The 27,753-nt window shown below is 40.4% G+C and overlaps 1 protein-coding gene across 1 annotated transcript in view; it reads right to left on the bottom strand.

Moving 5' to 3' along the window:
- Positions 1-4,114: 4,114 nt before the first annotated feature.
- The window catches only part of LOC135202409 (serine/threonine-protein kinase Genghis Khan-like), a 366,963-nt gene continuing 343,324 nt past the window's right edge, over positions 4,115-27,753 (bottom strand). The window contains 3 exon segments of the mRNA XM_064231803.1: positions 4,115-6,718; positions 22,525-22,667; positions 22,869-22,995. Coding sequence (XP_064087873.1) covers positions 6,599-6,718; positions 22,525-22,667; positions 22,869-22,995 — 390 coding nt within the window. The 3' untranslated portion in view covers positions 4,115-6,598.

The following is a 27,753-nucleotide window of genomic DNA, read 5'->3' as shown; positions in this document are numbered from 1 at the left end:
AAAACTTTATATAACAGCTAATTTCAAAATGGTGCAAACATTACCACAATCGCATGTATGATTTTTTTCAGAAGAGTTACCGCGCAGACGTAAGGGAAAAGTTTTTTCATAAATTCACCATAAATCGAAATATTGTGCTAGAGACTTTCAATTAATTGCAAAATTAAGGTAAATGATTGAATATTACTAAAATATAAGAGTTTTAACTTACAATTGCGTTTTTCGACCATTTCGGTAGAGTCAAAGTTGACCGAAGGTTGAAAGTTTGGCAATTATCGTTATTTATATGAAAATATCTCAAAACTGATAAAAGCTACAATCATGAGTATTTTAATGTTGTATTCTACATAAAAATGCTCACATTTTCATATATAATACTTCATGTAACGGCTAATTTACAATGGTACAAAAATTATGTCAAAGTGACGAAATAATTTCCGAGATGTGTCACAGATACTTTTTAGTGCAGCAAGAAAGAAATTCGCACTTGCGCGCCTGCGTAACGATTGTAAACAAAACAACACCTTGATCCATGAACTCACAGCATCCCCTAAGGCGCGTGATTCAAAAGTTTTAGGCTGGTAGGCCTCTAAGTAAGTTTTTCCGCCGAACATTAAAAAAAAAGACTTTTGTAAGTAGACGTAAAATACGTCCAGTCGGCACACGGGAGACAAAAAATGTAGACGTAAAATACGTCCAGTCGGCGTAAGAGGGTTAAAAGCTCCACACCACAATCCTGCAACCAGTTCCTAATCAATGGCATTGTGTGGCACCGTGCGCAGTCTTGCTGAAGAATCGAAGCACCTGTCTTCTCAAAGCTCCACTCTAAATATTCATTTAGCACAACGTAATAAATATGCTGGTTCACTTGTTCATTATTTTCCAAAATACACAATTCCCCAACTCCCTCATAACCCATTGAACCCCATACCATCAAAGTTTTGGGAAACTTTTCATGAGGACGAATAAGTTTGTCACTGCACTTGTTAAGGCGGGGACTTCGCCAAACTTTCGTTGAGGTGCTTGCCGAGCAATGGAATGTGTAATATGGGCATCAGTTAGCTTGCTCTTCTCAGGAGCCACAACACTCTTGAATCCCAACTTGCGTGACAAGTACATCTGTAAAGTACGTACTTTACACTTTCCTAAAATTTCAGGGTTTTCTTCCCTGAATTGACGAGCGGTGTGTGAAGGATTAAGCTCTGCTTCCCTTCTCAGTAGCGAAATAGATCGTTCAGACAGCAACGGGGGCCTCCCAGACTTCTTGGCGGGAAGAGGTACCTCTTTCTTCCCTGACGCCTTGTACCTAGCAACAATGTTCTGAACTGTTCGACGCTTCAAATCCATCTGCCGCACAATTTCAGCGGTATTTAACCCCAATTCAAAACATTGATTGACCCTTACACGATCATCCCTATTAGTATAAAGACCCACCATTACTCATAAAGGCACAGGGAATGGCAACACAAGGGCAACACCACGAGACAAACAAATCCTGACAGGAGTGCCAGCAAAAGAAACCGACTTACACCACGGCTAATGGGCTACTGATCAGTTATTGTTTCCTTAATCAAGGACACAGTGGAAACAATAAAAAGTGCCAATTGGTCATTTTTTCTCTCAGGCATTTTCCATGACTGATATGGAGGATTCTTTAAAACGCTGAAAGTCTTTACGCAGCCTTCAGGGGTGCAAAGACTTTCAGCGTCCACTTTAGTTTTTAGGATTCAATTTTTTATTTAATATATTTATATATGCTTTTGTGGGTAAGGGATTTTTGTCATCAATCTCATCAACCCCCGGTCGGGGGTTAGTTGCCATCAGTGCACTGTAGGCATTGACTCAACATAAGGTTCTTTGCAGCATGCCTTCGGCCTTTCACTGTACCTCCTTAAGTAGTCTCTTCCTTCAATCTTAATTTCCACCCTCTCCAAACAACCGATTCATAGTGTAACTGTTGAGGTTTCCCAGTTGTTACAGGTTTCAGACTTGCTGTCACTTTCCATTTCAGCACTGAATGACCTCATTGGTCCCAGTGCTTAGCCTTTGGCCTAAATTATTTTGTTCAATTCATCATTTTTGTTTGTTTGTCTGTATGGTGTTTTTACATTGCATGGAACCAGTGGTTGTTCAGCAACGTGACCAACAGCTTTATGTGACTTCCGAACCACATCGAGAGTGAACTTCTATCACCAGAAATACACATCTCTCACTCCTCAATGGAATGGCCGAGAATCGAACTCGCGACCACTGAGGTGGGACGGCAACACCATACCAACCACGCCACTGAGGCGCTCTCATTTCATCTTTTAGTTTAGGTAACATTTTAGCCTTCGTTCAAGGGTTCCTGATGGCCACAAATTCATTGTTCATGAACCATTTGAATGTGATTCAGGGTTAATTATGACAGTTCTTATCTTTTCTTAAGCAGTTATCTTCGACCCATCAGTGGCAAGTGTGGCTTCCTCCAAGACCGGAAAAATTCCTTGTACTACTAGCACTTTGCAGACATCTACAGACATATTCACCTCTGCTAAAATTAGTGCTTTACTGGTAGAAGACTGACTTGGAATTTTCAGAGGATCTGTGCTCAAAGACAACAAATCTTTCATAGATATTTTCAGCTGGGTGTGTGACACCTTAAAGATCAAGTCTCATCTCAGCCGCTTCAGAGACCTTGATTGCCAACTGAAGGGAAGGCAATGAGGAGTAGGGGTTACAAAACAAATCTATCTTTGGCAAAGTTCACAGTTGCCAATTATCTACAAGGAAGTAATGCTTCATTCAAAGGATTGCAATTCCATTGGTTATCCTTGGCAGATCAGCATCTTCATAAGTTTCATCATTTCCAGGATTACTACTAGAAAGTTTGTCAGCCTTCTATTGTTATGAAGGCTATCAATAAGCATGCTCTCCCACTTTACTCCAGTTATGTTGAAAGGGTCCGACCCTTCTGAAATGGCTAGAGGGTAAGTGTAGATTCTCCATGGTGCTGCTGTGTCTTGTTTGCTGACAGCTCACTTTGTGTGTGAATTGTGGCTAGTACTTACTGCTTCTGTTCTCCACGTTTATTTGTAGTCATCTGTTGAATGTGTTGATATAAAAGAAGGTGCAACACACCACTTCATTCCAACTTTTGAATAGTGCATTTTGTATTATTATTATTTATATAAAGGATTAGTAGTTTATCCAGACCTCTCAGCCTACTAAAGGCTCTTCCCGAGCTGGTTTTCAGGAATTAATCCTGAGGAAAAAAAATTACTTAGAAAAACAGGTTTTAAGACTTAGTATTCTTTAGACTCCAAATGTTCCTAAAGGGGAAAAAGGCTAATTTCCTCTGTTTCCAGAGCTGGCATTTCCAGTTTGGGTCTTTTGTTGTCTTCAAAGTCTCCTTATAAGTCATAGTTCTATTCCAACCAGAGATGAGGATATTTTAGAAACATTTTCTATCTTTCATTAATTTGGCAGCATTATGTTTTTCTCCTAGGAATACTGGTCAATCTCTAGTCAAAGGAGCAACATATTTAAAAAGGTTAGCTGTATGGCAACTAACCAGAGGAACCTGAGCAGCTGATCTTTTGACAATGCATATAGCTCTTCTCACACTTGAATGTTACACTCAAAAGTGGGATGGTCCTTTTTAGATTGGCTTCCAGAGTTCTGTCGATTGGCTTTATTGACCCATGTTTTCCCCAAAAAGTCAGCTATCTATTCTTCCCTCCATCAGTGTGTATGTAGGTTTTACTGTGCGAAGACACAGACCATCTGTGCTATGAATCTCTGTAAAGTTTACGTCTGCTATCTACACAAATAGGCTTGTTGAAGCCATTTTGGTTCTAACCAATCAGCTGCAAGTATAAGGACTTTCTACCATGATCTCATCAGATTATGTGTGCCTAAGTCATTGTCATGACCAGTGCTGCAAGTTGATCAACCACTATTTTGGGAGTTTACATTTTACATCTCCATATCAAAGTAATAAATAACCTGAATGCATAATGATATTAACATCGTTAATGTATGACCAACAGCTATGTGTAATGTTTTGCACCTTGTTTCATCTCTATAACCAAGTACGTATAGGTATAAATAAAAAAAGCCTTCACCCATAATATTGCCATTTCTAAAAATTGTCTATTTTACAAAAGCTAGTATACACAAAGCCACTGTAGAGTGACCATTCAAATCATAAATTACAGACTACAATACACAGTTTTATTATACATACCAGGTTTCATACTTTCATGGAACTGAATCACTAGAGAATAACATATTTACAATATTGTACTTACAAGAAAATTGTGACAGCATAGAATGCTTAGTTATTAATGAGAAATTATGGAGATGAATACGTTGATGCCTAATAAATTAATGGACATTAATACATTATCTTGAGAAGAGTATCGAGTCGACAACAGCAGCAAAACTTGCTACGTCAATTGGCAAGAACACTTCAGAAAAAAAATTGCTTTTTACATAAAAAAGGCTTTTTACACAAGCAACTAATTACATGAACGGCATAGTTACTAATTTCAGAAAAATGTCTAAATCTTTGCCTAAAACTGAGAAAAGAAACATTAAACTTGTTAACCATCAGACTTTGGAAGGGGGAAGAATGTTAACAAATCAGAATCCTTTGCTCTGAGATCATAATGTCTGCACATTTTAGTAGTGGTTTGGAAGGCAATTCAAAGCATATGGTTATTTCTTACAGTCAAGACCAATGTCTTTGCATGTCTAAGCTATGAGCATGATGATCTTGGAGCATATTCGGCTGATCAGATTAAAGAGCCACGCCAAACTTGTTACTGAACTTTAGGACAACTACACAAAACAAGGAATACCTTTAAGGTGATGGATTGGAATCCGTGAAAGGTCATCCAATGAAAAGGCTCATGTTTTCAAGCATTACAAATACAACCTTCAAGCAAGACCTATTATAACAAAGCACACAGTCAAGGAATGATTCTCAACTATTTTGATCCCCCTGGAGCAGTTTTTCAACTTAATAACAAAATTTTCTGGTAAATAATCTGGATGTTAATTTCTAAAAATTTAAATAACTTAGGGCCATATAAAAGTTCACTGAACATTTACAAAATAAAAAAACAACTTGCATATACAGTAACATGTTTTATCACAAGGGTTGAGACTACAGTCTTGACATCAGTCAATTTCAAATCACTGGTTTTAAAATGCCCCTTTTTTGTGTATTAGGTTAGAAAACTTACAATTTCCATTGTGTAACATAACAGTAGTCAACTCTGATTGATGAACACAGCAGTCAAATCTGATTGATAAACATAAGACCATCTTCTTCCCTCAACTGACCCAAAATGAAATGCAAATAGTTCAAATGGTGTGTCATCATTTAAAGAGCCTGAGTTAGTTAACATGAGCAGATTCCAAAAAGAAAACTGTTCATGCAAAAAAAAATTTTTCCACTGGAAGAATTGTCATTAGGCTTTCACAGCAAGCCTCTATGGAAATTTTAGGAGTACATAATGTAGCTTCAACCTCCTTAGTGTTAGCTTTTTTATATAAACTATTCAAAACATTTCAGTAACACCACAGGGTTAAGACTACAATGATTTCTTTTCAAGATGAATGAAAGGCCACAGACACTGAACCAACAAAGTGAACTCTTTGCACCGGTGTGACTTCCCCTCAAGGCCTTAAAAGCAACTTTATTTCAGGTTGCAACACTACCTAATCCTCACAGCACCTACATTTATAATATATTGTGCCCTCATAACAATTCAACATGTTCTCACTAGGCATTTGATAAGGTTTACTTCGTTTCTTTGGACTAAATTCCGACACTTAAAAGTAAGGAAAATGACTAGCTGAAGCTTTTCTTTAACAACCATTAAAAGATTTATAGAGAAGACCCAATATCAATAAATTGTAAACAAGAAGTTCTTATATATAACATCATAATTGCAAATTTATACATAATTCATCACTCAAATACATTTTTTTTTATAAAGCACCAAACAGCCAGAATTCCATATCAGCTGCCTATATGTACTGAAACTCCTAGATTAACCAACAAATTTTACAAATGTTTTCAATGTGATAGTAGCACCAACCAGCTCTATATATACCCCATATAACTTACCCTACGTAAACTTCATAAATTCTAAACTTCCTAACCACCTGAGGAAGGTAAGTACTTTGTGTTCTATGCATGCTGATTGGCTGGTCAAAGACAGCAACCATCAGCAGCATTAACTGGTTGATTAAACTATCATATGGTATTAAGTAATAATGGTTCTTTAAGATACTCTTTTTGACAGTATCCCCACTGTATAACCCACCATATCACAAGACGGTAATAATAAATAAAACTTAGCCGGAATTGGCTAAACCAAATCAGTACTTTTGTTTTGATTTGTGACCACACTGCCCCTGTGACATGATACTGAATGGTCCAAGGATTTAGTTAAATTGAAACTTAAAAAACAAAGAAAAAATCTACACTTAATTTGAGCAGTCCTTTACATTATTATATTTAACAAAAACTGTATTTAGGCAGCCCATGACTACCAGCCTGCGAGTGACCTGCTCATAGCCGCTCTCCAGGCCAAACGTATCCCTATGAATCATATGATGAGGAGTGATGGTCAGGAGGTCGACCAGGAGAAGGTGGAGAGGATAAGTTGCTGCTAGTATTTGATGCTATCGAATGACGTGGAGATGTGTCACCACACTCCTCCTGTAGAAAGGCATAAATTGAAACGAACACTAATCAGTCCTAAAAGATGGAATAATAAAATTGTTTGCATTATATTAAAAATGTATGCTTGTAGTAAAAACATTGTTTTCTAAATGAACCTAATGGGTGTTCAGGTAGAGTAAACAAGACAGAGGGGGTTTGGGACAACTCAATTACTGGAAAAAGCTGATATACGTACAGAAATTTATTATCATTACTGAGTCTCAGATGTGAACCTTTAAAAAACACATTTTAAAATTTTGATGGATGGAAGTAGTAATTTAGTACTAATGCCAGTTGATGCTTCTGACCTACAAATTCCTTAACAACAGTTTAGTCATTTTTTCTCTAAATGTGATGGTTTTATTTATACTTCACTGTTCAATTAATAAAGTACATATGTAAGCTTCTCTTAAAATATTATAAAACTTCACATACAGATTCTTTCACTTACATACAAGTGCTTATTCTGTATGTGATTTAATTGATCAAAAATTATGATTACTACACTGGAATATGGCAAATTGTGTGTACTTTTTGTAAAACTGTAATTTCATAATAAAATAATACTTCACATATACTCACCAAGTAATTACACAACTATACTTTCCTACTAGCACACCAGCTAAAAATGACAATTTTTTAACCAATTTGTATTTTTCATAACTAACAAACCTGAGGTCTTAACAGTAGGATAATACTAGCGCCAAGCTGGATACTGGTAGAATTAAAATTAACCTTGTGAGATCCAGGGACTATGGGCATCAATACCAGGTCACGGGGCATGTAGTACCCAGAATGCCCTTGGCGTCCCGTGACCAGCCAGTTACTCTTCCAACCCAGATTAGACGGCTAGAGGGGTGGTTAGAGGTGGGCCTGTATCTGCTAAGACCTCAGGTTTGTTAGTTATGAAAAATACAAATTGGTTAAAAATTTGTCATTTGTTCATATACGGAACAAACCTTCGGTCTTTAACATTAGGATAGACTTACCTACTGGTGGATGGTAAGTCAATATTACTGACTGGGAGTTTGCCACCTTTATCCATTTCCAAATAGTAGGTGTATTCTAAGACAATGGACTATTAACCCTTGAACCAAAGATATATGAGAATCTATTGGTTTCCCTCTCTGGTCGCTCGTACGATGCCATGGTTTACAACTACTATCCGACTTACAACCTGCTCGACATACGAACTCGTACTTACAACCTTACTTCAGACAGTTGACCATTGAGTTACTTGGCACTGCGCCATCTCATGAGAACTCTCATCACTCAGGCATGAGAACTCTCATCACTCAGGCAGCATCAGTTTGAGTTACCCTGCCCTATCTGCAGCATCATTTGGTATTAACTGTACTGTAGACTGAATTGCAAACCAATTTACGTAAGAATCGACTTCTGACATGCATGCAAGAACCTAACCCCATTGTAACTCAATGCCTGATTGTACGTAATATATACTATTACATAAATGATTAAAATGTATTAGTAGAAGTACATTATGGTAAAAAGATTGAAATAATGATTGTACATTACATTACAGAACTAAGTAGGCACTTATATAGCAAAGGTTTGATAGTATACCCTACCCAGTATGTTGGCCACTTTCTAAGGTTCGACTTACATCCATTCTGACTTACAACCAGTGGGTCGGAACCAAACTTGGTTGTAAGTAGGATAGTACCTGTATTACATTACGTAAGATGGAATACTCTCCATGCTCCTAAACCACTCCTATCCCTTGTATCTGGATCTATTATTAGCCCTCTCTTTCCCTATTACCGAGAGGAGTGTGTTGCTACTGAAAAGAGTGCTATACTCTAGATTATCTTTACAGTATGGCTGACCACCTCACCTGCATCTAGTCTGTTCCATCTCATGATAGTACTCTCCTTCATACTGCCCGTAGGTAAAGGAGTAGAAAGAAAGTAGTAAAGAAGAAAAGACCAGTCATCTCATTCATTCTACTTTCATACCTTCATCTTAGACTAGACACAAACTGAACTGACCCGCCAGGGGTACCGGATGAGCTATACCACTCGCTGGGACCCAAGGAAAAAGTGTCCAAGGATCTATGGGCAACATCTTTTAAATAAAAAGAAGTGAAAGTTTTTTGCCATTGCCAAATACCAGCTTTGAATATTCTCTCTCCAGACATATTCTTCTTGAATGCCAAAGAAGCACTCAAGCCCCTGATGTCATGAGCTCTAGCCCTCTCCCGGCTATTTGACCCTCTGCCTTCTGTCATGTATGCATTCCTGATTGTTTCTCTAAGCCAAAACGATATTGTATTCCTGGACACTTCCTTTTTGTTCCGTTCTGTACTTATGAACAGCCTCCGGCACCCCGGCCTGAGATGCCTTGTCCTTCTTAAGTACTCTCTTGGTACCCTGACAGGACACAGAAGCATTTCTTCTTTGTTATTGTCTACGTATTCTGCCAGAGGAGGTATGGAAAGGGAGTCGAAACTGCCGTTCACTACTGATGGGTTTTGAGTTTTGGCTACGAATTCTGGAACAAACTCTAATACCATTGACTTCCAACCTCTCGAATTCATTACCACATATGACAGACCATGCAGTTCCCCCACCCTTTTGGTTGAGGCTAGGGCCAATAAGAAGACTGTCTTCAGGGTCAGGCTCCTATCTGTGGACTGCCTTTGTGGTTCATAGGGGGGTTTTGTAAGCCTACTCAGTACCATGGTCAAATCCCAATCTGGGGCTTTTAGTTCCTTCGGCGAACAGGACTGCTCAAAACTTAATTAACATAGCCAGCTCCCATGAAGACGAAATGTCCACACCTTCCATGCACAAGATCAAGGCTAGAACACCCCTTTACAGCAGATCCAGACATATCCCTTTCTGTCCTGAGATATATCAGCAAATCTGCTAATTGTTGAATAGTGGTTCCAAGTGGAGACAATTTCCCTCTACGACACCAATCACAGTATGCTGACCATTTTCATTGGTATACCGCTGCAAATGACTTTCTGATGTTTCCTCCATCTGTGTTGCTGCTTTCTGAGAAAAGCCTCCCGCTCATAGGAGATACTTGACAGTCTCCATCCGTGAAGTGATAGGGACTTCACCGACTGGTGGTACCTCTCCATGTGCGGCTGACATAGTAGGTTGTTCCATGGAGGCAACTCTCTCGGCACTTCTATTAGGAGTTCCAACAGGTCCGGAAACCATTCTGCCTTTGGCCATAAAGGCGCTACCAGAGTCATTTTGAGGTTCTGAGACCGCATTACCTTGTTCAAAACCTGACGGATTAGACAAAATGGAGGAAATGCATAAACGTCCAGATTGTCCCATGGGTGTTGTAGTGCATCTTCTGCTACTGCCTCTACGTCTGGGACTACTGAACAATACACTTCCAACTTTTTGTTGTACCTGGTTGAGAATAGGTCTATGATCAGCCCTTCCCACAATATGAGCATTCTGTCCACTAACTGTTGATGCAAGGACCACTCCGTTCCCAGGACCTGATCCCTCCGGCTCAACTTGTCGACCACTATGTTTCTTTTTCCTGGAATATATCTGGCCCTGATGTCTACTAAGTTCTCTACAGCCCACTGATGAAGTTGAACTGTCATCATGTGCAACTCCTTGCTTGTTTACGTAAGCTATTACTGTGGTGTTGTTTTACATCAATACCACTGATTGCCCCTTCACCCTCTCCCGGAATTCCTGAAGTGCTAGAAACACTGCTTTTAATTCCATGTTTATATGGAGTTCTCGGTCCTCGCCACTCCATTTTGCTGAAATCATCAGCTCCTCCATGTGGGCTCCCCAACCTTCGAGTGACGCATCTGAGAATAGCAAGAGGTCCAGGGAGGGTTGCTGAAGGGGAACCCCCACTGTCAGATTGTTTTCCTGCACCCACCACAGTAAGTCTTTCCTCACTTCTGTTGACAACTTCTGTCGACAAGGGGATTTGCTCATATGGGTGATCTACTGTTGGCGACCAAAACTTCTTCATCCTCCATTGCAGAGATCAAAGGTGTAGCCTCCCTTGTGCTACCAGCTTCTCCAAGGAAGTTAGAATTCCCAGTACTACCTGCCACTGTCTTGCTGGCTGTTTGTTTTTCCAGAAAGGCATTCACCACTTGTTTGCAATTCTCTACCCTATGGTCTGCCAAGAACACTTTGGCTTTTACTGTGACTATAATCATACCCAGATACACCAGCCATCGACTTGGATCCAACTTCGACTTCTCCTGATTTATCACAATGCCTAAGCTGTGACAAAACTGCAGAAGGGTCACCCTGTCCCAAAGTAATTTTTCTCTGGACTTTGCTATCACCAGCCAGTCGTCTCGGTATCTTAGCCTGATCCCTTGAGCATGCACCCGTGTCGACACGAGAGTGAACCCTCTTGTAAAAACTTGAGGAGACGTCAACACGAAGCACAGGACTTTGAACTGGAAAACTTTCTTTGCAAGACTGAAGTGGAGAAATTTCCTGGAAAACTGATGGACTGGGATCTGAAAGTATGCGACCTTCAAGTCGATTATCAGCATAAAGTCCTTGACCCTGACTGCTTGTAGAACCATCTTTGGGGTCTCCATCCTGAATCTGGTTTTTCTTATAAACAGATTCAATGTTGACAGATCTATTACTGTCCTCCAATCCCTATTGGCTTTGGGGACAAGGAAAATGCGGCTGTAAAACCTCTTTGACGGAATCGATACTTGTTCCACAGCCCATTTTTCCATCATCTTCTTCACTTCCTCTTGCAGAATAAAAGCCCTCTGAGGTTCCTGAGCATAAGCGAGGTGCGGTAATGGTTGTTCTGTCAGGGGTGGGGTTACTTCGAACGGAATCAAATAACCGACTCTGAGAACATCAACCACCCACTGCTCTGCTCCAAATTCCTGCCACCTTCAGTGATTTGCCAGGTAACCCCCAATGGTGTGGCTGAGTGATGAGAGGTGCCCATCCTATTGTATTGAACCTCTCCCTCTTCCCCTAATCCCCCTTCCTCTGTTGTTTCTATTGTGAAAGGGATGATGAGCTAACTTCTTTGGGGAAGAGGGTCTTATTGCTCTATTAGAGATGTTATGTCTCACTGGCTCCTTACAAGGTATTTGCTGCTGCCTTACCTCAATAGGATTAGCTTGACTTCCAGATGTTTTTCTAACTGCTTGCTGTACTAATCTGTTGTTAGTGTCCATCCTCCTTCTATCTATAGCCTCTTCCACAGCAATTGCGACTCGTAGGATATCCCCATTCCGCATTGTTAACAGGGAATCCAAATCAACAGTGCAGCTTAATCTAGCCAAAGCTGCATCTGTCCTCATCAACAGGATATTTGCCCAAACATTGGCACTTAAATTTGTCAAGTACGCAATTGCTTTGGAACCTGATTGTAGCAATCTGATAAACACTGACTCATCCACTACTTTTCTCTTTACTTCTGAGGATGCAATTTTTGCCACTGCTGTTAACCAAAAGTTCTAACCAAGAAGCAGTCTGAAAGACAGAAGCTGTTGCTTCCAAAGTAGCAGCCTCCTGGCAAGTCATCGAAGGGCATTCCATCTTAACTTGATCCAAGGTTAATCCAGGTCTTAACCTTACCACATTTGGGTTAATTTGTCTAGGTAGCAAAGGAACCATTGGTGTCATATAATATTTCCTGTTTCATCATTGGGGGGGAAATATGTAAACTTAAACGATCAATTCAATCTTAAGGAATTATCCCTTCCAGCAATCCGTGCATTTACGTGTTGTAAAACGGACTCCGCAAGACTTGAACAAGGTAATTCATATGACACCTTCGTATCCTTTTTCAATCCAAACACCATGTCAATCCCTGGAGGAAGCAAACTGGCAGGTGTCTCCGTGCTCCCCGAAAGGTTATTGAATTGACGAATCAAATCAATCACCTCCGCATACAAAGCCAGAAACTCTTGGTTTTCTCCTTCCTCCGGTTCTAACGTACTGTGGTCACCTACAGGAGAAGCTAGCTCACTCCTGTCCGCTGACAAATGTCCATGTGCGTCTTGGCCGTACGACCCTATGACCGCGGCATCTTTGATCTCTTGATGGCCGCCGACGGCTCTATCTCGAATAGTCAGCTCTATCTCGAATAGTCAGTAGGAGAAACAGACAGCCTTACTCCTTCTCTGCTCACAGATCTAGAGCGAGAATCCCGCCTATATCTCCAGGATGAAGGCTCTCTCGAAACAGAGCTAATTTCCTCTCTATCTCTATTAATATCGTCTCCAAAGACCATCGGGAAATTCGGCATTGATCCCTCATCGAGTTGAACGCCTTCCACCAACATATCAGAAAAGGTTACCAACTCTTTATATTTTTACCTTTTAATGGGGGCTCTCTCATCCTTTCTCCATATTTTAAAAGGTCTTACAGGCAAAACTGGTATCTGTTCTTTATTCCTTGTTGAACTCTTCCCACTCATCATTGATTTTACCAACGGCAGTGTAGTCTCTCTTAGACTCTTTGTCATCTCTGCTGGCATCTCCGCAGCGGCCGCTAGCCCAACAACCGTCAACGCTTTCGCTCGTTCGGACGCTTGTAAGCGGCTTCGTCCGTCAGTGCTAAGCTTACCAGCCACTGACTTCTTTACTTGTTGCTGACCGGGATGTGACAATCCTGGCTCGAAGATGAAAAAGAATTCACTCTTCTCCTCTTGGCCTGAGGATCAGTCACGAAGTCCTGTATCCTCCAACGCTTGACTGGTACGCGCAGTAACATCATTGAACTTTGCAATGACGCTGAGCTAGAGGAAGAAGACGATTCACGCCTTTTCTTTCTTGTAATTTTTTCATGACTGTGTGTACCAATGAGTCAGAAAGTGTATTTGGTTCAGGAGGCAACGAAGTAGATAGAGAAGCAGAAGGCTGTGACGTCATCGCGTCTGCCATGTTGGTGTGTGACGCAGGTTGTGATGTCACCAATCTTGTAGGGAGAGATTGAGTGGCTGCCTGCGTGTGCAGCAAAAACTACATCCAACGTTCTGCATCGCCAGAAACATTGATGTTGTTGACGTAACTGTAGCATTAGCTCCCATAGAGTGCAGGCCAGGGGGATGAGGAACATTCAGTGCAGTCGGGCCCTGCTGGAATCGCAACGCCATATAATGAGACAGCAACCCCTCCAAGGTTGGTACGCCTGGTAGGCCTAACGCCGACCACGTTCTTTCCATTCTCTGTGCATCGGGAGCCGACACCTGGAACAAAGATGGCGATGCTCCCCCCTCTCCCTGCCGGGAATGACAGAGCATAACTATGGATAAAATTACCCAAAACCCCTCTCGGAGTTTCCAATAGTGAATCGCTAGAAGAAACTGAAGGAGTATGGGAAAAATCAAAAGCAGGCGAAAAACATATGGAGCAGTCTGATATATTGCCGATACAAAAGAAACGGACGACGCTTGGTCATCCAAAGATGGCGTCGTCTCCTTTCTCTTGTACTGGCTTTTCTCATAAAACTTCCTCCACTGTTCCACCGACCAACCACGACAAACTGAACAAGGATTAGTAATAGTACGTACGTTTTCTCTGCACCTACTACAAGTTGGATGAGGATCTGTAGACACCGAAGTTAAAAATCTTGAACAAGGACACCCACTCACTCCTGGGCATTTCCTGTGTCTCTTCCCAGAACCGGAAGATATTCCCGTTGGTGAAGCAAAATTCTCCATCTCACAACGTACACACACCTATCAGATCACACCCACACTGAGAACACCCAGAGAAAGAAAAATTAAAAAGTGAAAAAGAATAAAATCGGGCAAATTAAAACCAGCTTTAAAACAGATAGAAAGTAATCACGTCCTATCTTAAGCGGTAGGAAAGTAACTGGCTGGTCATGGGACGCCGAGGGCATTCTGGGTGCTACATGCCTCGTGACCTGGTATAGATGCCAATAGTCCCTGGATCTCAAAAGTATAATTTTAATTCTACCGGTTTCCAGCTTGGCGCTAATATTATCCTAATGTTAAGACCGAAGGTTTGTTCTGTATATGAACAATTTGAAATTCACAGTAGCAATTAATTTATTGTTAGTAGGGATGCACAGATACCAAATTTTTTGGCCAATATCGATACCTGCTTTTAAAGCAGACACCTATACCCAATACCTGTTACCTCCATACTACTACTGTTATTTAGGAGAATATATAGTTACTAAAATCATTCTTGTTCTCTGGTTATTGTATATTTAAAGTTTCAAAAGTTGAAAGGTCATATAATAGGGTTATATAAATAATTTCAAAGACAAATTTCACTGAGAAAGAACATAAAAAAGTATAACTATTTAATATTTAATCCCTTTATTACTGGATACAGTCTGGCTTATATTATGGCTACCATTAGAAGACTTTTAACAATTTAGGTACATAGTGCTTACTCCAATTCATGGGGTAATGAGCAATCTGAAATCACTAATATATACATACTTCTATTCTGAGTTTTAAGTTATATATTGGCTAGAAACAGTTAGCAGACTCATTCATTTAGATTTTGAAAGATTCTGGTAATGGAGGGGTTAATCATTTTCCTCATTGCAATACATATTATTTTTATCAAGTAACCCAAGAAAAATGAGATACTGGTACACAAATAAAAATAAGATTATGAAAGGACCAGAGTTTGTTTCTCAGCATAGATAAAAAGAAAACATTTCAACTTAGAAAAAGCACAAATCCCTCTGCAAAATCCAATTCATACTGGACTTGGACCATCTGAACTAAGTTAAAATCATAATTTTATTAAAGATATTCAATATAATTATCCTAGAAGTGAAAAGTGGCACAGAAAATTAATATTATGCCAGCCTAGAAGGATTTTAAATTCCTATACTAATGACAAAAGTATCAGCCAGAAATTCACCAATACCAATACTTGGGCACATCCCTAGTTGTTGGTGTAGGCAACCATCCTGTCCCTCTACCGGGAAACGATAGGTACAACAAAACAGAGAAAATCACTTCTTTTGCACTTAATTAAGTACCCAGATACTCCCCAAGAGAAACTCAACAACCAAAATTCAAGGCGAAGAAGTTACAGATAGGAGGGAGTGGTTCCTATGCTTCTTCGCCCAATACCACGCCAGCCACCGAAAGCGGATCTAAGATACTGCAGTTTTCGAAGGTTGTTTCTATTTCTTTCAAATGGTGTGATGCAAAAACAGAATTGCACTTCCTGTATGTTGACCGGAGGATTGCCGAGAGACAAATTATGTCTATAAGCATACAAAGTGGTGACAGCCCTGATTTTGTGTACTCTTATTTTGAAAGTTGGAAGTCATGTGCTCTTACTCTAAAAGTAGGAATTTCTTCCTGAATTTGTGAGTGGGCCTCTATAAAATGGCTTCTGAGGAGGAAAGACAGAGCATTCTTGGACATAGCGGAACAACAGAGGTTACTGGCGGGGCCTCTGATCGTCTTACTCCTGTCTAGGTAGTACCTTGGTGACCTAACCAGGCAAAGGACCCTTTCTTCTTCTGGACCTTAAATAACCATGAGGATTTTTAATTGAGAACGATCATGGCCAGGGATAGAAAGGAGACTCACTCTTAGCTAAGAATCTCAGTATGAATGAGCAAACAGTATCAACTTGTGAAAATCCAATGCATTTGTCAATGGCCTGTATCACGTTTACTCGTTTAGCAGAGGCCAAAGCTACTAGAAATAGCGTCGTCTTCGTTAGGTTCTTTAGAGAAATGGAGCGGTGAGGCTCAAAAGCAGGTCCCATTAACCTTTCAAGAACCACATCTAGTTTCCAAAAAAGGGAATTGTCTTTCATCTGTTTAGATGTCTTGAAAGACCTAATGAGATCACTCAAGTCCTGATTAGTGGTTTGATCCTGACCTTTTATGTTTAGAAACCAACCCCCAACATCACCCTGTAGCCTCTTATAGTCAATGTTGTCTCTTGGTATTTTTAAGAAAAAGAAGGAAGTCCGCTATTGGAGTTACAGTAATCACATACTCACAATTTGTGTACTCACCTATTCACGGATTTCTGCAGTATTTTTCACTGAGAAATATTCACGAATTACAAAATTTTCATATCACTGTGTATTTCAGTTGATAGAAGTTCACTCTTGACGTGGTTCAGAAGTCACGTAAAGCTGTTGGTCCCGTTGCTGAGTAACCACTGGTTCCATGCAACGTAAAAACACTGTACAAACAATAAATGCACTTTTTGTGATAAAACTATGAAAATACTCGTGTAAAAGCATTTTTAGAGGGTTTTCCTTGTGTTTTAACTATCAAAATAGACTGTTCTAAGCATTTTTAGAGTGATTCAAGTATTCGCGGATTTTAGCTATGGGGGGGGGGGGGTGTGTTTGGTACCCATCGCCATGAATATAGGGGGTCTACTGTATAGAGGTTTTTAACAGATGAGACGTTAATGTTGCTGCACCACTTGTGGAAGTTAGACAACTTTGCCTAGTAGAGATACATCTAAATCTAGAAACAGCTTCCACAGCTTACTTTGAAAAACCTTTCACCCTGACAAGTCTGAGGACAATCTGTAACCTGTCAGAGTTAGAGTGGACACGCCTTGGTGGAATCTCCAAAGTTGTGGCTGTTTGAGGAGATGTGGACTTCGAAGCAGTAACCTTGGAAAGTCCACAAGAAGTTCCAGAAGGTCTGGGAACCACTCCTTGAGAGACCAAAAAGGTGCTATCAGTCATCGATGCATTGCGATGGGATTGGAATTTGTTTAGAACCGCCCTTCCTATGATGAATGGTGGAAAAACATAAGATTCAGGTTCTCCCAGTTTACCAACATGGCATCAATAGCCCATGACTGAACACCCTGTGGTAAGGGTGTAAGAATAATACCACAGTAAGTCCTGTGTGTCGTAAAAGGTGACTAAAAGGACAGCTGCTGCCTTGCAGTCTTACTATTTTTTTACAAAAGGTTTATCCCACTGCCAATAACTATGGAAACTGCTGCTTTGCAAGTGGACTTTTTAGTCAAAGGCAAGGCCCACCACCAATAACTGTGGTTGATAATAGCAAGGGCATGCGGTCATAAAAACCCCTTCTCCAAATAATAAACAGGTGGGAATGAAGATCCTTAGCCCATGCCTAAGGGTCCTGAACTGGTGAGCAATACAACAGAAGTCTGAAGTTCCTTGAGATGGCAAACAGGTCTACTCTTGGCCTGCCCCCACAACTTTCACAAACTATTGCAGACATTCAGATTCAGTCCACTCTGTTAAAAGGACTTGGCCTTGTCTACCTAGTTCGTCTGCCAAGACGTTCATCATTCCTTTTATGAACCTGGGTGATGATCTGGACCAGACTGTGATCTGCCCAAATTAGTAAATCCCTCACTGCTTCCCAAAGGGAGAATGAGCGAGTCCCCCTTGCTTCCTTAAATAGGAGAGAGCCATGGTGTTGCTAGAGTGTACTGCCACAACTCTCCGCAACTGTCTTCATAAAGTATTTTAGACAAAAGTGAATGGGGGTCATTTCCTTGACATTTATATGTAAGTTTTTCTATTCCAGAGACTGAGTGCCGAGAAGGGCTCCCCAACCCTGGTCTGAGGCGTTGACATAAAGGAAAGGTTGGAGCTCAGAACACAGAGACTTTCCATTTAAAAGTCTGTACTCTGACATCCACCACCAGAGGCCTTCTTTTATTTCTGTAGTGACTGGGAATGTTACTGTGTCTGGTTGTTCCCTCCTGTTCAAGCTCACCCTGAGGAAGAACTGAAGAGGCCATGTGAAGTTTTCCTAACCTCACAAATTGTTCAATTGATGAGAGGGTTCCCAAAGGGCTCATACATTGATTTGTTGAGCAAATTTGTAGCTAAAAAAGGTCCTGCACCAATTGAAAGGAGGATTCTATCCTCTTGGGGGAGGGAAAAACCCAAAAACTCAAGAGTTGATCCCCATCCCCAAAAAGAGAATCTCCAGAGTTGGGGTTAGATGAGACTTCTCTTGATTTATTGAAAGTCCAAAATCCCCATCAAGGCTAAGAGTTATTTGTAAACCCTTCGTGCATTGCTAGTGTCGGGGAGTGGAAGAGCCAGTCGTTTAGGTACAGACAAATGTTTATACCTAGATGTAACCACTTCATGAGCAGGGACAGCCCTGTGTGAAGACCTGAGGGTGGCAGTGGATAGACAAAAGCAAAGAGCTTGAAACTGGAAGATTCTGCCCTCGAAAACAAACCTTAGGTATTTCCGGGACTCTGGGTGTACTGTGATATGGAAATACACATCCTGCATATGTAGTGTTATCAACCGGTCCCACTGCTAGGTGGAGGATAACATCAACTGATTTGTCTCCATTTTGAACTTTGTTTTCTGTATGAAGAAGTTCAATGCACTTAAGTAGAGGGCAGGTCTCCATCCCCCCCAATGACTTGGGGACTACGAACAAGAGGTTGTAAAATCCTCTTGAAGTTTGGTCCCCCACCACCTCTAATGCTCTTTTTCTGAGAGCTGTCACTTCTTCTTTGAGAGCTATAAACCTCTCGGAGCCCTCTGAGTCTGCCATCAATATGATCAATTTCTTTTGCAAATCAGTGGCAATTTCTTTGCCACCGATCGCAGAAGCAAATACTGTCTGTCCAAAGGGAAGGACATAAGCGCTGATAGTGACTCCTTTAGTGGCATAGGAGCACTACAACTCCCTCTCCTTCCATAGGCCAGTTGCTGAGAGAGACTATTTCAGAGGCACCATCCCTAATAGCTTTATTGGCACAGGATACTACTACTCCTAGCCAATCAGATAAAGCCATAGCCAAATTGTCGTACTCTTCAATTTTCCTAGCAAGCACTCCAACTGTTCAGTCAAGAGATGTTTAACCAGATGATCAAACCCTGAAGAGGCAAAGGAAACCTTTACAGAACTCCAACTGTTCAGTCAAGAGATGTTTAACCAGATGATCAAACCCTGAAGAGGCAAAGGAAACCTTTACAGACAAAAAGGCTGAACGTCTAGTTGAGTTGATGAGACCTGAGAAGTCACCTTGGGAAGAGAGAGCAACTCCCAAGGATGGAAGTTCTCCTATCATGTATGAGAGATTTCTCCTTGTTGTCAGTCTGGCAGGAGAAAAAGCAAAAGCGGCCTTCCCCTGTTCCTTCTTCTTGGAAAAACAATCCTCTACATCTCTCAAAACCTTTGCAGAGAAAGAGAGAACCATTTGAGGTAGGAGAGCTCTAGCATCTGACTGGTTCTTCATAAGAAATGTCAAAGCTGGGGTTGCTGGTTGAAAATGTGAAGGAAATATGCCCAGAAAATACTTCAACAGAGAAGCATATGCTGTAGATGGGGGCTCTTGCACGACTTCGTTCTCTAAGAAGAGACCAAAGACAATGAAAACCCCATAGAAGGCTTAGATCCAGAGAGAGCCTTATGCAGCAGTCCCAGCACATCATCCAATTGCTTCTTAATATGAGTAAAACCAGGATCTTCAAGTGCAGGAGCAGGTGAAGAAGCAGGCAGTAGTGCATTGGGAGCTGGGCATTCAGCTGAACTTAGGCACTAAGCGTGCTGCTGGCGCCGGGCACTTGGAAGGTGGCGCCACACTAGAATGAGGTGGGAACAAGACAGGTACTCTGGAGTCCTAGACTGGCCACTCCAAGACAGAATGGCATCCTGAAGATGAGTGTTTTCTAGATGAACACTTCGGCGCCAAAACATGGCTCTCTTGTTCATGAGAATGACAAAATGGGCTGCGCCACTTACTGCAACCCGGTTGCAAACTGACTGAGCAGTTTCTGTGTCACTTCCGAAGGAGGAGACAAACCTCTGTCATGACATCTCTTCAAGAGATGAGGCTCTCCCAGAAAATGCCAAAAGCACCTCTTCTGATGGACACTAGTCACACCGATGCCTTTCCAATGGCTGTCAGAACCACTAACTACTGAAGTGGATGAGGGGGCTGATTATATATTGTATAATTGTTCCTTGTGTTTTATGCATTGTTGAAATATGGTGGGTGTCCTTTATATGGACAGCATATGGTTGACCCTAGAAGGTGTCTGTTGATGTATTTAAGTTATGTTGTGATGTCATAGGCTGTGACATCATAGACAACATGGCGTCGGTGGGATGTAAACAATAACACGGGTGAGTTGGAGGCACGTGCTTGTGGTGTTGGTTTGATAGGGGAGAGCTCTCTGTCTGGTAGGAGTTTTTGGGTCGTAAGTCTTTTTGTGCTGTTGATCTAAGGTGATTTCTGGAGTGTACTGGAGTTGGAGAACGCGTACAGGTGGGTAGATTATTTATTTGTGTAGAAAAAAGGGGTTAGGCTAGGCTAAAATTCTAAGGGGCGACTGCCCATGGGCAATCCCTGCTGATCTCCTTAGGACCTCCGATATGTCTTCTCTGAGTTCAAGGGAGTGTGACAGTAACCTTCGTCTGGGAGAATTAGCGGGACAGGCAGGCACCTCCTCCATTGGCACTGGCACTATTTAATGCTATGCACCTCCTCCATAAGGACCTTAAATGACTCCACCAATTTTGACACAGATTTTACCACTAAATCAAATTTGTGGTCAAACTTACACTCGAGGCTGGCCACGACATCGGGTTTGGAAGCACGGGAGCTCGGAACAGGAATTGCTGGTAAAATATTTGGACTAAGGATGCGGGATAATCCACAAGAAGGAGAAGAAATATCATTATTAGAAACTTGAACATTAGTAAGAAGTTCTAAGCTTTGAGCTCTAACTTCAGCTCGGCAGCTGCCTAACTCTTTCTATCCTTATCTGACTTATCCAAATGGGACTGTAAAACTTTCCACTTCTCATCCCATCCAACATATTCAGCACAAGTAAGCTCTCTCGAACACTCTTGTCCTCTATGTACATTTCATACAAATTGTATGAATATCATAGGTTGCTTTGGTGAGCCAGGTCTTGCAACCTTCCCTACAACATCTAACACTTGAACCACTAGAGTCCAACATAATAAATTGTAGAATGTATAACAATCCTCAAAAAACTCATCAGAGAACTACCAAAATATCAGTACATCACCAAATCCTTTGAAGAAGTGATGAAAACTTCAAATCAAGCCACCAAAACATCTGATGTTGCTTCGAACGACAGAAGAAAAGAAGTGATTTTCTCTGTGTTGTTGTACCTATGGTTCCCCGGTATAGGGCGAATTTCAAATCTTAGCTGCCGTGCGAGTAAAAAGGTATAGATGTGTTATCATTTGGTATGTTACTTATGTGAAAAATCTATGTAAGTAATATGAGGAACATTTAATTTTCCCCAATGAGAATTCTGTGGTCTGGTCACAGTCCCATAAATATTATTATTGTGTATTTATACATAAAGTGTAATCAAACAAGCATCAGATCTGATGATAGCCTATGTATGGCTAAAGTATATGAGTGTTGGAGGCCAGGGTTTAATAGAAGTTGTAAAACAGACCATAACTTTGTTGATTATTTTATAAGACTTGCTGTAAAAGAAACATAACAAAAAAATGAAGTAAAAGCTGCAAAATAACTTGCCAAAAACTACGCCTTAACTGGAAAAAAAAGCTCTACTGTCAGTTGCAAAGCTATGAAATGCAGTTCCCCCAATCAATCTTACTGCTTCATAGCCTCAATCCCAATTATAAAGTTAAGCACAGACCAAGTCAATTGTTATTATTTACAGACTCTTGAGAATGAGCACCAATTCATTCTAGCGCTGCCTAATTGCAAGATTTTGACTTATTAAATAAATTACATCAGTCCAAAACAAATGAGGAATTTAACAAACTTACACAATAGTGAAACATCTGGAGGAGTAACCTGTCTCTCAACATATACTAGTAAGAAAACTTGAAAATAAGTTTGAAAAAACCAACCTCTTGGAGTTGATGAATTATTTGGTGACGAGGTTCCTCTGGAGAGCGTTGTTGTGGTTGGTGATGTTGCGAGGTGGAATTGGGAGGGAGAGGAGGCATTCCAGGCCTACGTATAGAACCAGGTAAGGGAGGTGGACCACTGCCTATAAGAGAAAAGCATGACTTGACAAATGCATATTTACTAAATAAATGAGTTATTTTCAACTTTAAAATTGCATCAGAATTATTTCTCTAGATATTTAGATTCAGTTTTTTTAAAACCTGTCACATGTGATTTTAAAGAATGCACTATTTGGCTGGTAAAAACCTTAGTTCAAATGCAAATGTTAAACAAATAACTATACCATTGTGAACATTGGAATAATGTGGCTGAGGGAGGGGTTGATGGCTAAAAGATCTTCTTGGTGGCTCGGGTCCCTGTGGTAATCTTGGAGGTGCTAGCTTTCCACTTGGTTGAAGCATGCTACGAACCTGCAAGAAAGAAGAAAAATGAAGTCAGAACTTATCCAAAATATATTCAGAAATAAAATTTTAAACAATCAAAGTTGTGCTGTGTTAATTATTCCCTCTTAAGATGATATGCACTAATAATCCGATGCATGTATGTAGTATGATACAGTGAACCACCATATTCGCATTCTCATGATTCGCAGACTTACCTATTCGCAAGTTTCTCTATGGAACATATCTACCCATTACAGGCAGTCTTCGGCTTACGACGTTCCAAGGTTACAACACTTTTCAATTATATTCATCCGAAATTATTTTCAGGTCTACAACGCATGTTCCCAAAAATGCAAGATAATAAATATTTGAAGGTAGTTTGGATGAAAAATGCAATAAAAATGACAAATTTTTAACTAATTTGTATTTTTCCTAACTTACAAACCTTAGGTCTTAACATTAGGATAAATACTCAGCGCCAGCTGGAAACCGGTAAAGTTAAAAAAATTGTGTACGCAAGGGACTATTGGCATCTGTGCTTGGTCACGAGACATGTGGAGCCACCCTCATACCCCGCATTAACTCGTGACCCCGTTAGTTATTCTTCCAACCCAGGTTACTTGATAGAGGGGTGGTTAGAGGTGGGCCTTTGTATGTTAAGACCTCAGGTTTGTAAGTTATGAAAAATACAAATTAGTTAAAAAATTTTCATTTGTTCATATACGAAACAAACCTTCGGTCTTAACATTAGGATAGACTTACTCTTGGTGGGAGGTTAGTACTATTAACCAACTGGGAGTTTGCCACCATTGATCAGTTTTCTGAATACTAGAATTCTACGAAACAACTGACCAGAATTTCCGAATCTAAGACATATATGAATATCATAGAGTCAGACTTCTGGGTTTTTACACGTCATAGTTCATTGCATCCGAGGAAGATAAGATCTGTTCCCCTAACAAACCAATACATCCACTCATGTCGGTTTGTTATCATTCCTCTCCCCCTTGCTAAAGAGAGGAATGTACTGCTACTGATAGGTATCTTACTGATACTAACCCTAACAGTATGGCCACTTCGCTCACCTGTACCTTGTCCGTTACAGCTTATGATGGTACTCTCTTCTTACTGCTCTAAGTAAAGGAGACAGAAATTTGAAAAGGAAAGAGGCCAGTTAACTCCTCCATTTCACATTCATACCATCATCTTAGACAAGATATCAACTGACGACCCGCCAGGGGTACTGGATGAGTTACACCATTTGGTGAGCAACCACCAAAGGACCCAAGGAAATTGTGTCCAAGGACCTCTGGGCAACCTTATATATATATACAGGAAATTGAAAGTGGTTTTCATAACAAAGAACCCACTCTCAAATTTTAATGAACAGACAGACACCTCCTAAAAATTGCTCAATTTTGAGCTTCAATACAATCACAGATCAACCGTCACGATCATTTTAACAGCTATGTTCTTAAATGCCAGAAGGCCCACATTCCTCTTATTACCTTCTTTCCTGTATAACCTCATTGGTACAACTTGACAAACAAGGAGTAGGCTTGACCGATCATCTCTGTTTGGCCTGTTCCTTTACGTCTACCACCTTAATGTTCTAGGTGACATAGTTCTTTCTATAACCACAGAGTACTTTGACAAGTCAAAGCCGTCCCTGCTGAAGGTCCCTCACACATACTCACACCGTACTGAGCATGACTAAGAAATGTATCTGTCATCATGACCTGTGCTGCATTGACTCATTATCTCGGATTCCGGGGCCAATTGGAACTGATGTTCCTAACTACTTTTGAGTCTACGCCAAAACCCTGGTTACTGAGTACTCCCACTCTACCAAGGTCAGAGGAAGACCCCCATCCACGGTCAGTTTCCTGTAACGTGACTGATGTATGTGCCTGGTGGTAGTCCGTCAAGGCTACTCTGATACAGAGTACAGGCGGTCCCCGGGTTACGACGGTTCCGGCTTACGACGTTCCGAGGTTACGACGCTTTTTCTTAAATATTCAATGGAAAAATCCGTCCTGGGTTACGACGCTGACGCTTCCGACGCTCCGAGTTAACGACGCTTTTAAAAAACTCATACTATGATAAAACTCCTTTATAGTTTAGCACAGTATATTAATAAAAATAAGTTTCTGGTTAGATTACAACAAAAATTTTGAGGTTATGATGATTTTCGACACTTTTTATGTCATATTTTTCTATGTTTTTTAGTGACGCCTCATATGCGGAACTAGTTTCCGAGCGAATGAATACATACTAGCTTGCGGTGCGCAAAGTTTACATATAACAGTCCAAAAGCACAAATAATGAAAAAAATCATTGCTTGTTTCCAGTAATAATAACAAAACGAAGTTTCTGGTTAGATTACAATGAGAGAGAGAGAGAGAGAGAGAGAGAGAGAGAGGAGAGAGAGAGTAGAGAGAGAGAGGAGAAGAGAGAGAGAGATTAGCGACGGCGTCTTCCGACGCTCAGGTAGACGAGAAGTGTTAGTTTCGTTAAAACAGCCTCTGACTCATGCCAGTAAATGTTTTTGTTTGATACTAATAATATAAAGCCTATTTAAAAGATACGTTTACTTTAATTAGTCTATATGATACGTAAATAGTAATCAACTGTTCTTGTAGCCCTCAAGATTTGGCAAAATCGAAGTATCCAAAGAGAGACATTATCCAGTACACTGGAACCTTGACATACGAATTTAATTTGTTCCGTTACCATCGTCGTATATCAAAACAGTTGTATCTCAAAGCATTTTTTTCCCATTTTAAAATAATGTAATATGTATTAATCCGTTCTAGCGGTATGAAACCACACCTAAACACAGCTAAATTACATATAATATACACAATTTATACACAAATAAATGAGTTAATAACACACATAATGATAAAATAACATAGCAATGTGATAAATGATAATAAATGTTAATAAAATCAATTAAAAAAAAGAAAGGAATTTTACTTACCACAACGAAAGATGACGTGAGGCCAGCAGGGGAAGGAGGTAGGGAAGGGTGGCAGGGAACGATTTGTTCTCTTTTTATTTACGTATGACACTAATAACTACGTAATAAACACAAATGAAATAACATTGCTAAACTAAATTTTTATTTTTTTATTTTAATAATCAGTTTGTAGTTTAGAAATAATGGTGATGCCTTTGGAAGGTTTTATGCTTTGCTATAATTTCATGTTTTGCTTCCATCGAAATCATTTTCTTGTTTTTTGGGTTTTTTCTTATCACCTGCTTTGTCTTTAGCTTTGAGACCCATGGTTAATAATAAAATAGACAAAATAACACGAAAAAATAGGCGCAAATACAACGAACTAAACAACGACGTGTTAACATGCAGCACCAACAAACAACAGACTGAACGCCATTTATCGGTCGCCTATACAACTAACACTCATCGCAAAATCGTATCTCAAATATTTCGTTGTATATCAAAGCTTATATTTTCGCAAATTTTCTGTTGTATCTCAAAACATTCGTATATTAGGGCAATCGTATGTCAAAGTTCCAGTGTAATTTGATCAGAGAGAGAGAGAGAGAGAGAGACGCCTTGGCAACAATGGTCACCGTCTCGGGGATTGACGTAACATTTATTTTCTGAAACAGATAGGACAGAGAAGTGTTCGTTTCATTAAACGGCCTCTGACTCATAGCAGGAAATGTTTTGTTGATACTAATATATAAGCCTATTTAAAGATACGTTTACTTTAATTAGTCTATATGATACGTAAATAGTAATCAGCTGTTCTTGTAGCCCTCAAGATTTGGCAAAATCACTCCAGGTTGTACATAAAACTACAGGAAACAACATGTAGTGTAACCAAAGGATTACAAGTAAGGTTTTTATAACTTTTTATTAGTTTAAGACATATTTCCAAGCGTCGTTCCGGCTTACGACGATTTTCGGCTTACGACGCGTCTCAAGAACGGAACCCCCGTCGTAACCCGGGGACTGCCTGTATGTTATAACTTGTCAGATCGGAGTTCTTATGTGCCCCATCCAGTTCACTGCTCCTGATTCATCTGAAGATTAGTCAGTGTGAAGCGATATTCACATGCCCAATCACCAGTCCAGTGTATATCACCATGCATATAAACATGTAATTACAGACACTTCCCTCTGTTCTGACCACCTCTCCACCAGATCATTGTCTACTGACTGAATGCCTCTAATAGACAGAAACGTCCACTATACAGGCAGTCACAGCCAAAGAGTCATTCTGTATATATGAGCTAACGACCTTTGGAGTCGTGTTACGTCCGAGGTGACACTACACCCAAAAAACAGAACTATTAGTTCGAAAGGGGATACTGGTCAACCTCCAGACCTTGAGATATTAATTCTACCTATCAGTGGAGCCTCTTCCCCACACGAACCTGGTAGCGATGATTGTGCTTAAATAAACTTTATCAGTCATTCATCCTGGGTCTTCCTTAACTACTGGGACCCATCCTTCCGTTCAGGACATGGTGGAACAGGTAGAACCTAGAGTTTGCGTAACCTCCAGGTTGTTCCCAGTATTGTAAATGGAATCTGAGAAGGTAGCTATTTGCATACGTCATGGCCTTCTGACCATACAGCCACGGCATCTTTGATCTTTAATGGCCACCGATGGCTCAATCCCAAATATTCAGTAGGATTTGAGAAGGTATCTATTTGCATTTGTCATGGTCATCCAATCGTATGGCCTCTGCACCTTTGATCTTTAACGGCCGCTGATGGCTCGATCTTGAAAATATTATAGTCAGTAGGAT

The sequence above is a fragment of the Macrobrachium nipponense genome, chromosome 30, assembly GCF_015104395.2.
Source record: "Macrobrachium nipponense isolate FS-2020 chromosome 30, ASM1510439v2, whole genome shotgun sequence".
Classification (NCBI taxonomy): Eukaryota; Metazoa; Arthropoda; class Malacostraca; order Decapoda; family Palaemonidae; genus Macrobrachium; species Macrobrachium nipponense.
This window is presented reverse-complemented; position numbering and strand designations above follow the sequence as displayed.